This window comes from Schistocerca nitens, chromosome 10 (assembly GCF_023898315.1).
Source record: "Schistocerca nitens isolate TAMUIC-IGC-003100 chromosome 10, iqSchNite1.1, whole genome shotgun sequence".
Classification (NCBI taxonomy): domain Eukaryota; kingdom Metazoa; phylum Arthropoda; class Insecta; order Orthoptera; family Acrididae; genus Schistocerca; species Schistocerca nitens.
Genome location: NC_064623.1, coordinates 189055471 through 189067958, shown reverse-complemented (window position 1 = coordinate 189067958; position 12488 = coordinate 189055471). Strand labels below are relative to the sequence as shown.

Below are 12488 nucleotides of genomic sequence, written 5' to 3'. Positions count from 1 at the left end.
AAACACGGATGCGGCCATCATGATGCTGTAAACAGAACCTGGATTCATCCGAAAAATGACGTTTTGTCATTCGTGCACCCAGGTTCATCGTTGAGTACACCATCGCAGGCGATCCTGTCTGTGATGCAGCGTTAGGGGTAACCGCAGCTATGGTCTCCGAGCTGATAGTCCATGCTGCTGCAAACGTCGTCGAACTGTTCGTGCAGATGGATGCTGTCTTGCAACGTCCCCATCTGTTGACTCAGGGATCGAGACGTGGCTGCACGATCCGTTACAGCCATGTGGATAAGATGCCTGTCATCTCGAGTGCTAGTGATACGAGGCCGTTGGGATCAAGCACGGCGTTCCGTATTACCCTCGTGAACCGACCGATTCCATATTCTGCCAACAGTCATTGGCTCTCGACCAACGCGAGCAGCAATGTCGCGATACGATAACCCGCAATCGCTATAGGCTAAAATCCGACCCTTATCAAAGTCGGAAACGTGATGGTACGCATTTCTCCTCCTTACACGAGGCATCACAACATCGTTTCACCAGGCAACGCCGGTCAACTGCTGTTTGTGTATGAGAAATCGGTTGGAAACTTTCCTCATGTCAGCACGTTGTAGGTGTCGCCACCGGCGCCAACCTTGTGTGAATGCTCTGAAAAGCTAATCATTTGCATATCACAGCATCTTCTTCCTGTCGGTTGAGTTTCGCGTCTACAGCACGTCATCTTCGTGGTGTAGCAATTTTAATGGCCAGTAGTGTATGTTCTCTGCTCTTCTCTTTTGGCGCCTTAACTGCAATTGTTCACATTACTGCAGGTTAGTTGGACCGGCTGGCTGGCCAGTGCTGTCCAAGTTAAATGCACCGATGAAACTATTGTACCGTAGTATCGACGTCCGCGTAACGCACAGCATAAAACGTATCCATTCTATCATACTTGACTGTACTCGAGACCGCTCGGCTTCATCTCCACGTGAAACGAAATCCAAACAAGAAATTCCAACAAACGCGGAAGAAGGCAAGGCGTAATGTTTACATCAGGTTTATTCTTACGATGAAGACAGTGGCAGTATGAAGGATTTCCGACAACCATTCTTCCCTCTGCGGCGGGGTGGGGCTCTAACTATCCTTCAAAACAATCTATCCACTTACTTGGATAAGTTTCAGATTATCTGCCCCTTCACTCCGCGACGGTAATACTGGTTTAGCCGACAAAAGCAGCGTTGACGAAAATTCGACTAAATACCTACCACGTAAAGACCACAGTCCGTGGCTAGGAACTGAAAGTTAGTTTAAGTATCGACCGTTCGGGATTCTTGCATGAATCGTTTGAAGAAATGTCTGCGGCTTCCTTTAAGTTGGTTTATTGCCTTTAAAACTGACGTACAACTACTTGCGGGTTAACACATTCAGCTGTTCAGCAGACTTCTTGGAAATAAGTCTCTTTATCTGAACAAAACACGCCACGCGGAGTTTATGGACGGCGTGAAATGTTCACATCTTACCCCTCATCTAAACCACCCAGAAGGCTCAAACTTTCACAAAATAATACTGTAGTCGCTCTTCGTCAACGACACGAGAACCAATCAAACGCCCGAATTTCTCGGTTTGGTACAAATTTGATCAGTGCGGTGTTTGCCAGAAAACGGCTCCTGAGCGACTATCTCGATTCATAGAGCTGAGGCACAAAGCCGTACTCAGACGCGCTGGAAATGCTGAATTCCTGTTGGCTAATATGTTAAGCATCCAATCACACTGTCTCGAGCACTTCTACTTTCGAGGTATTTCTGTTGTCAGCCAGTCGGATTACCACAAGTAATTTATATCACAATGAAATGAATACCCTTAGCTGCATACAGGTGTTGATATAAGTCAACGGTGAGATCCCGAGTTCAAGTCCCGGTCGGGGCACACATTTTCAGCTGTCCTCGTTGACTTATATCAACGCCTCTATGCAGCTAAGGGTATTCATTTCACTGTAATATCATTCTAACGAGCTGCATGGTCACCGATGGTATCTGTTCTTTCGGACATGTTCGAAAGAACCGATACCATCTTCATATATACAAGTAATATAGACTGGAAATCTCGTAATTTCGAAACGATAAAATGTTATGGAAACAAAATACGATTCCCTTCCACAAAATAAAGTTCCCTATTGCACAACAATTTTCTCACTTGTACATTTACATAGTTTTAATAAAATATCACATTTTCACTTTACGTGTGTCCTCCATTCACTCTCTCAGTCTCTCTGAAACGCTGACACCATCAAAACACGATGAAATAATAATTTTGCAGTGTACTTTTAATTCGTTAGAAATGTGTGGTAATGAAACTAAGGAATATTTCAGAAAATTAGATTATGTGAACCTATGCTCTTGGTAGTAGTTTCCATTGATACTGTAGATTAATGCATTACAGTGCGCCGGCCTCTGTGGCTGAGCGGTTCTAGGCGCTTCAGTCCGGAACCGCGCTGCTGCTACGGTCGCAGGTTCGAATCCTGCCTCGGGTATGGATGTGTTTGATGTCCTTAGGTTAGTTAGGTTTAAATAGTTCTAAGTCTAGGGGACTCGTGACCTCAGGTGTTAATCCCACAGTGCTTAGAGCCATTTGAACCATTTGTATTACATTGCCTAACTCAGTTTGACAATGCCAGCACGGTTATTATGTGTTTCGGGTAAAAATTTATGTCTGCGAAGGTATTGAAGTTATTGATTTGAAATTTTAACAGTATTGCTCTATGTAAACAAAATTTGGTATACTAGGTATGATAGGCGCTGCAGTCTGGAACCGCAAGACCGCTACGGTCGCAGGTTCGAATCCTGCCTCGGGCATGGATGTTTGTGATGTCCTTAGGTTAGTTAGGTTTAAGTAGTTCTAAGTTCTAGGGGACTAATGACCTCAGCAGTTGAGTCCCATAGTGCTCAGAGCCATTTTTTACTAGGTATGATAAAGATCGATTAATATCAGATTCACAGAGAGTATGTGTAGTTTGCGTACTGTAAGACCTTCGGTACACACACCATCAGATTATTTGACTTGTCGCTCTAACGAAGTAGGCGAGTGTCAGCGATATGTCTCGTGGTCTTATCGTGGCGTGTTTATCTTCTGTCTTTACGTCAGACAATAGAAATGCCACTTGCACGCTTAGAGTAGCAGATTGACGGTGACCAACTTTAAACAGAACTTGATTAATTTTCACACACATGTATTAAAATAATAACAATCATAAACCATACTTAACTTGAATGTGGATGCTATTTACAATTGACAATCTGAAGTTCCTTTGGTCTTGGTACGTTAATCTTATTCTCACATGTCTCTGATACTTGACCAAGTGTCTATACATTTATCTTCATGGCTATGTACAGGAATATGATAATCTTATTAGGCGCACACTGAAACTTGACTGCAGACTAATGCAGACTAATGTAGACTGACTAATCGGAGGTCTGTACACTCATTATAATACCTCGAGCGTTCAGGTATCACTGCGCGAGTGTGATCTGCGAGGAGAAAAGGTTCTACGTTAGCAGCAATCTCATTGGCTGTGTTACATATTAATACGCGGATCGGCGGAAGCAGGATTTGGTCCGTCTCTAAGACAGCGCCATCTCGTAGTGCGGAGACGGACGAGCGCTGCGCCTGCGCTGTTGTGCTTAGCGGGGCGCGCTCTAGTGGGAAAGTTGTGTGCGCGCTGACTACGCAGAACTATGTACACAACAGTATGTTAACGTATTACACGCAGCGTTAGTCAGGTACACTGCTCGTTCGGGCCAGAAGCCAGCTTCACCTCTTGAACTTCAGTCTACTGTACGTTATTACTATGTTTTAATCTGATTCTCCATCTGCTCCTGACTTCGCCTTGCATCCCAACATCTGATTTCTTAATCTCTGTCTCACCGTGACTGTGATGTAGTCCAGATGGAATGAGATGAGAACCGATGCAAGATGACAAACTCGTGCCGGCCGGAGTGGCCGAGCGGTTCTAGGCGCCACAGTCTGGAGCCGCGCGACCGCTACGGTCGCAGGTTCGAATCCTGCCTCGGGCATGGATGTGTGTGATGTCCTTAGGTTAGGTAGGTTTAAGTAGTTTTAAGTTCTAGGGGACTGATGACCTCAGAAGGTAAGTCCCATAGTGGTCAGGTCCATTTGAACCATGTCTGGCAAACTCGTAATAATTTGCTACGTTACAAAAATGGTTCAAATGGCTCTGAGCACTATGGGACTTAACATCTATGGTGATCAGTCCCCTAGAACTTAGAAATACTTAAACCTAATTGACCTAAGGACATCACACAACACCCAGTCATCACGAGGCAGAGAAAATCCCTGACCCCGCCGGGAATCGAATCCGGGAACCCGGGCGTGGGAAGTGAGAACGCTATCGCACGACCACGAGCTGCGGACATGCTACGTTACAGCACACGCCATTCACGACTGTAACAAAGAGAGGAAAGTAACAGATATTGGTGCTGGAAGTACCCTCCGCCACACACTGTAAGCTGTATTACGGAGTACAGATTTAGGTGCAGAACAGAGGATACACTTTAGCTTATTGACTGCCGTCTCACAGTTGGTCGCCCTTTTTCTAATGAGGTCTCAGGTTGTGACTGTGTGGAGCCGGCCGAAGTGGCCGTGCGGTTAGAGGCGCTGCAGTCTGGAACCGCAAGACCGCTACGCTCGCAGGTTCGAATCCTGCCTCGGGCATGGATGTTTGTGATGTCCTTAGGTTAGTTAGGTTTAACTAGTTCTAAGTTCTAGGGGACTAGTGACCTCAGCAGTTGAGTCCCATAGTGCTCAGAGCCATTTTTTGACTGTGTGGTGCGTAGCGTGGCTCAGCGGTTGAGACGTTCAACTTGTCGGACAGCTACCATCTTCCTGTGGTGCTTCTGGCCGAGCTTCAACGGCGCCCTGTCCTCTGGCGACGAGCAGGTGCGCGCCGTCGTCAACACGTACCTCGCGCTCGCCGCATCCGCCGTCACCACGTTCGCCGTGTCGGCGCTCAGCACGCGGGACGCCAAGTTCTCCATGGTGAGTACCGGCCACAGGCTCACGATGCGTTACAGAGCTGCACGTCACTGACTTAACAGGGACAGGCTCGATAGAGTCACCGAAATTACGGGAACCAACATTATCTGTACCTACAGACTGGAAAATTGCGCAGGTCGCACCAGTGTTTTAAGAAGGATAGTAGGAGTAATCCATCGAACTACATCATTGACGTCGGTTTGCAGTAGGGGTTTGGAGTATATACTGTATTCAAACATTATGAATCACCTCGAAGGGAACGATCTATTGATACGTAATCAGCATGGTTTCAGAAAACATCGTTCTTGTGCAACGCAGCTAGGCTCTTTATTCGCACGAAGTAATGGCCGCTATCGACAGGGGATCTCAGGTTGATTCCGTATTTCTGGATTTCCGGAAAGCTTTTGACACCGTTTCTCACAAGCGACTTCTAATCAAGCTTCGGGCCTATAGGGTATCGTCTCAGTTGTGCGACTGGATTCGTGATTTCCTGTCAGGAAGGTCGCAGTTCGTAGTAACACGGCAAATCATCGAGTAAAACTGAAGTGATATCAGGTGTTCCCCAGGGAAGCGTCCTGGGACCTCTGCTGTTCCTGATCTATATAAATGACCTGGGTGACAAACTGAGCAAAATGGCTCAAAATGGTTCAAATGGCTCTGAGCACTATGGGACTCAACATCTTAGGTCATAAGTCCCCTAGAACTTAGAACTACTTAAACCTAACTAACCTAAGGACATCACACACACCCATGCCCGAGGCAGGATTCGAACCTGCGACCGTAGCAGCCCCGCGGTTCCGGACTGCAGCGCCAGAACCGCACGGCCACCGCGGCCGGCCAAACTGAGCATTGTCTTAGGTTGTTCGCATATGATACTGTAATTTACCGTCTAGTAAGGTCATCCGAAGACGATTATCAGTTGCAAAGCGATTTAGAAAAGATTGCTGTATGGTGTGGCAGGTGGCAGTTGACGCTAAATAACGAAAAGTGTGAGGTGATCCACATGAGTTCCAAAAGAAATCCGTTGGAATTCGATTACTCGATAAATAGTACAATTCTCAAGGCTGTCAATTCAACTAAGTACCTGGGTGTTAAAATTACGAACAACTTCAGTTGGAAAGACCACATAGATAATATTGTGGGGAAGGCAGGACACTTAGAAGATCCAACAAGTCCACTAAAGAGACAGCTTACACTACACTCGTTCGTCCTCTGTTAGAATATTGCTGCGCGGTGTGGGATCCTTACCAGGTGGGATTGACGGAGGACATCGAAAGGGTGCAAAAAAGGGCAGCTCGTTTTGTATTATCACGTAATAGGGGAGAGAGTGTGGCAGAAAAGATACTCGGGTTGGGATGGAAGTCATTAAAACAAAGACGTTTTTCGTTGCGGCGAGATCTATTTACGAAATTTCAGTCACCAACTTTCTCTTCCGAATGCGAAAATATTTTGTTGAGCCCAACCTACATAGGTAGGAATGATCATCAAAATAAAATAAGAGAAATCAGAGCTCGAACAGAAAGGTTTAGGTGCTCGTTTTTCCCGACCGCTGTTCGGGAGTGGAATGGTAGAGAGATAGTACTATTGTGGTTCGATGAACCCTCTGCCAAGCACTTGTGAATTGCAGAGTAGTCGTCTAGATGTAGATGTAGATGAACAAAACACAGATGAAACAATGGCGGATGTAAACGAGAGACTACAACTGCAGCATGTCGACCCAAGCCGGGAGATGATCCATTTCCTGACAAGCCACGGGACATTTAAACCGTATGGGACTAACTAACGATGAAGCGAGCGTATGCGGAAAAACTGGACCACCAGAACATGTCACACCGCTGTGCAACACGCTAGCACAAGTGAGACCTATACAGAACGACAACGACATCGCCAGAATAATACGTAATCCCGATGGCTGGAACACAATAAATAGTGTAGCCGATATTGTATCGAACACTCTGCACGAAGAATTCAAGCGCCAAAACCCATATGGAAGGAGGCGTAGACAAGCCCAAACAACACAACAAACCACATGGGAGGACACGAACACGGCCACAGATTCCGAAACCGAGGAAGGAACACTGAGTGAACATGACTCAGAAGGGATCAACATGTAAGGGACCAAAACCAAGCCGGCCGGGGTGGCCGAGCGGTTCTAGGCGCTACAGTCTGGAACCGCGCGCCCGCTACGGTCGTAGGTTCGAATCCTGCCTCGCGCGTGGAAGGAACCTGAGTGGTATACAGTCTGGACCGGAAGCCTTGCCTTTATTAACTCCTTTGCCACACCCGGGATATCTACTTCTATGTTTCTCATCCGCAGTTGTTATTGATTGGAATACAGGAATATTTACTTCGTCTTCTTTGGTGAAGGAGTTTCGGAAAACCTTGTTTAATAACTCTGCTTTAGTGGCACTGTCATCAGTGACTTCACCGTTGTTATCGCGCAGTGAAGGTATTGACTGCGTCTTGCCACTGGTGTACTTTATGTATGACCGGAATCGCTTCTGCTTTTCTGCCAGATTTCGAGACAGATTTTCGTAGTGGAAATTATTAAAAGCATCTTGCATTTAAGTGCGTGCTATATTTCGAACTTCTGCAAAACTTAGCCAGTCTTGGGCATTTTGCGTTCTTTTAAATTTGGCATGCTTTCTTGGTTGCTTCTGCAACAGCTATCTGACCCGTTTTGTGCACCATTGGGGATCGGTACCACCACTTACTAATTTATGTGGTATCAACTGATGTCGATACTATCTCTTTGAAATCATTATATCTCATGAATATCCCATAAATGTTCGGTGGAATTCATGTCGGGTGACCTGTGTGGCCAAATCATTCTCTCGAATTGCCCAGAATGTTCTTCAAACGACAAACCAGTCGCAAACAGCTGTGGCCCTTGACGTGACATTGTTGTTTAGGAAGAGCAAGTCCGTGATTGACTGCAAATGGTCTCCAAGTAGCCGAACATAACCATTTTTAGTCAATGATCGGTTCAGTTTCACCAGCGGACCCAGTCCGTTCCATGTGAATACGGCCCACACCATTATGGAACCACCACCAGCTTGCACTGTGCCTCGTTGACAAGTTTGGGCCATGGCTTCGTGGAATCAGCGCCACGCCGGATCCCTACCATCAGCTCCCGGCAACTGAACTCTAAGGTCAACCGATTTGTAAAAAAGCCAAGATCGCTGAAACACTGTTTACTAGATGACCGGTTTCAACACACTAAAGGTGCCATCATCGTATGTGAATGTAGCTTAACATGCATAAATAATTTGGATATACCGATATATGTGGCAGATGGTTTATACATATTAAGCTACAGGGTGTTTCAAAAATGACCGGTATATTTGAAACGGCAATAAAAACTAAACGAGCAGCGATAGAAATACACCGTTTGTTGCAATATGCTTGGGACAACACTACATTTTCAGGCGGACAAACTTTCGAAATTACAGTAGTTACAATTTTGAACAACTGATGGCGCTGCAAGTGATGTGAAAGATATAGAAGACAACGCAGTCTGTGGGTGCGCCATTCTGTACGTCGTCTTTCTGCTGTAAGCGTGTGCTGTTCACAACGTGCAAGTGTGCTGTAGACAACATGGTTTATTACTTAGAACAGAGGATTTTTCTGGTGTTGGAATTCCACCGCCTAGAACACAGTGTTGTTGCAACAAGAAGTTTTCAACGGAGGTTTAATGTAACCAAAGGACCGAAAAGCGATACAATAAAGGACCTGTTTGAAAAATTTCAACGGACTGGGAACGTGACGGATGAACGTGCTGGAAAGGTAGGGCGACCGCGTACGGCAACCACAGAGGGCAACGCGCAGCTAGTGCAGCAGATGATCCAACAGCGGCCTCGGGTTTCCGTTCGCCGTGTTGCAGCTGCGGTCCAAATGACGCCAACGTCCACGTATCGTCTCATGCGCCAGAGTTTACACCTCTATCCATACAAAATTCAAACGCGGCAACCCCTCAGCGCCGCTACCATTGCTGCACGAGAGACATTCGCTAACGATATAGTGCACAGGATTGATGACGGCGATATGCATGTGGGCAGCATTTGGTTTACTGACGAAGCTTATTTTTACCTGGACGGCTTCATCAATAAACAGAACTGGCGCATATGGGGGACCGAAAAGCCCCATGTTGCAGTCCCATCGTCCCTGCATCCTCAAAAAGTACTGGTCTGGACCGCCATTTCTTCCAAAGGAATCATTGGCCCATTTTTCAGATCCGAAACGATTAGTGCATCACGCTATCTGGACATTCTTCGTGAATTTGTGGCGGTACAAACTGCCTTAGACGACACTGCGAACACCTCGTGGTTTATGCAAGATGGTGCCCGGCCACATCGCACGGCCGACGTCTTTAATTTCCTGAATGAATATTTCGATGATCGTGTGATTGCTTTGGGCTATCCGAAACATACAGGAGGCGGCGTGGATTGGCCTCCCTATTCGCCAGACATGAACCCCTGTGACTTCTTTCTGTGGGGACACTTGAAAGACCAGGTGTACCGCCAGAATCTTGGCTCTTGAATTATTTATACAACAGAGTGATCGCCCCACAACACACTATGTGTTCACTTTAACCGATTTGGTCACGAGCCGAGTAGAGGCGCGTTAGCGATGTCCTTCTGTTAGCAAAGGCGCTCTCGTCTCTCGTCTGCTGCCACAACCCATGAGAGCCAAATTTCGCCGCACTGCCCTAAACAAAAGGTTCGTCCTACGCCCCACAATGATTTCTGCGGTTATTTCACGCAGTGTTGCCTGTCTGTTAGCACCGACACCTCTAAGGAAACGCCGCTGCTCTCGGTCGTTAAGTGAAGGCTTCGGCGTCTGTGTTGTCGGTGGGGCGAGGTAAAGCCCTAAATTGGGTGCTTTCGGCACACTGTTGTCACTGTGTTTCTCGGAATAATGAATTCCCTAATGACTTCCGAAATGGAATGTCACATGTCTAGCTGCCACTACCATTCTGTGTTCAAAGTCTGTTATTTCCCTTCGTGTAGCTGTAATCACGTCGGGAACCGATTCACACGAAATCACCTGACTACGAATGGCAGCTGCGCTAATGTACAGCCCTTTACTGCCTTGTGCACATGATCACATGGTACTATCTCCGTCGTGCGGTAGCGTTCTCGCTTCCCACACCCGGGTTCCCGGGTTCGATTCCCGGCGGGGTCAGGGATTTTCTCTGCCTCGTGATGGCTGGGTGTTGTGTGCTGTCCTTAGGTTAGTTAGGTTTAAGTAGTTCTAAGTTCTAGGGGACTTATGACCACAGCAGTTGAGTCCCATAGTGCTCAGAGCCATTTGAACCATTTTTGGTACTATCTCCATGTATATGTGCACATCGCTGTCCCATGACGTTAGTCGTCTCAGTGCACATAGTGTACATTTAGGATGCGAGTTTTTCATTTCACTTACAAATTTCTTTTCCCATTTCTTCGCGTTTTCGTGCAAAGATCTCGGCTTCGCTTCCATGCGCTTCATACTTATTTCACTTCTCAGTGACTTATATTGCTGTATTCTTGTCATGTCTGTAAATATTTTTTATTTCTTTCTTTCTTCAATCAGTTAATTTCTTCTGGTATCTAAGGTTCCGTCCCAGTTACCTCCCTTTTACTCATATTTGTTCGTCCAACTTCTGAGGTTGTCCTTTGTAGAGATGTCTATTCCTCTTCAACTGAACTGTCTTTTGCAGTATTCGTTATCGTAGGATCTGCAGCTCTAGCGGACCTCATCTCTCCTCAGTACTTCAGTACATCATTTCTTTCCACAGTTATTGTTACGGACCATTCTCTTAAACTTCAGGCTACTCTTCATCGCTACTATTTTGTGACCTGAGTCTACATATGCTGCTGACTTCACCTTGCGTTCCAATATCTGATTCCTTAATCGCTGTCTCCTCATGACCGTGATGTAATCCACATAGAATCAGGCGTTCTTCAAATAGACCTCATCCTCTTGTGGTTGTTAAACAGTATATTCGCAGATAATTCACTACTGGCCATTAAAATTGCTAAACCAAGAATAAATGCAGATGATAAACGGGTATTCATTGGACAAATACATAATACTAGAACTGGCATCTGATTACATTTTAACGCAATTTGGGTCCATAGATCCCGAGAAATCAGTACCCAGAACAACCACCTCTGGCCGTAATAACGGCCTTGATACGCCTGGGCATTGAGTCAAACAGAGCTTGGATGGCGTGTACAGGTACAGCTGCCCTTGCAGATTCAACACTATACCACAGTTCATCAAGAGTAGTGACTGGCGTATTGTGACGAGCCAGTTGCTCGGCCACCATTGACCAGACGTTTTCAGGATCTGCAACATGCAGTCGTGCATTATCCTGCTGTAATGTAGGGTTTCGCAGGGATCGAATGAAGGGTAGAGCCACAGATCGTAACACATCTGAAATGTAACGTACACTGTTCAAAGTGCCGTCAATGCGAACAAGAGGTGACCGAGACGTGTGACCAATGGCACCCCATACTATCACGCCGGATGATACACCAGTGTGGCGATGACGAATACACGCTTCCAATGTGCGTTCACCGCGATGTTGCCAAACACGTATGCGACCATCATGATTCTGTAAACAGAACCAGGATTCATCCCAAAAAATGACGTTTTCCCATTCGTGCACCCAGTTTCGTCAGTGAGTACACCATCGCTGGCGCTCCTGTCTGTGATGCAGCGTCAAGGGTAACCGAAGCCACGGTCTCCGAGCTGATAGTCCATGCTGCTGCAAACGTCGTCGAACTATTCGTGCAGATGGTTGTTGTCTTGCAAACGTCCCCATCTGTTGACTCAGGGATCGAGACGTGGATGCACGATCCGTTACACCCATGCGGATGATGCCTGTCATCTCGACTGCTAGTGATACGAGGCCGTTGGGATTCAGCACGGCGTTCCGTATTACCCTCCTGAACCCACCGATTCCATATTCTGCTAACAGTCATTGGATCTCGACCAACGCGAGGAGCAATGTCGCGATACGATAAACCGCTATCGCAATAGGCTACAATCCGACCTTTATCAAAGTCGGAATCTTGGTGGTACGCATTTTCCCTCCTTACACGAGGCATCACAACAAAGTTTCACCAGGAAACGCCGGTCAACTGCTGTTTGCGTATGAGAAATCGGTTGGAAACTTTCCTCATGTCAGTACGTTGTAGGTGTCGCCACCGGCGCCAATCTCGTGTGAATGGTCTGAGGCTAATCATTTTCATATCACAGCATCTTCTTCCTGTCGGTTAAATTTCGCGTCTGTAGCACGTCATCTTCGTGGTGTAGCAATTTAAATGGCCAATAGTGTATCTTAAATTTACTGCAGAATTCAGGTAGTCTTTCTCCTCTCTTGTTCTTACTACTGAGACTCCGTACGCTGTCCTACCTCTGTTCTGTATTTCGCCCCTTTCTACAGCGTTCAGTCACTCATTGTTATAAAAGTC

General features: G+C 46.4%; 1 protein-coding gene across 2 annotated transcripts in view; it reads left to right on the top strand.

The window, feature by feature from the left end:
• Positions 1–12488, top strand: part of LOC126210243 (ammonium transporter Rh type B) — a 255900-nt gene that overhangs the window by 183774 nt on the left and 59638 nt on the right. For both annotated transcript variants that reach the window (XM_049939432.1, XM_049939431.1), the window contains exon 6: positions 4865–5028. In XM_049939432.1, the coding sequence (XP_049795389.1) occupies positions 4865–5028 (164 nt within the window). The remainder of the gene's footprint in view (positions 1–4864; positions 5029–12488) is intronic.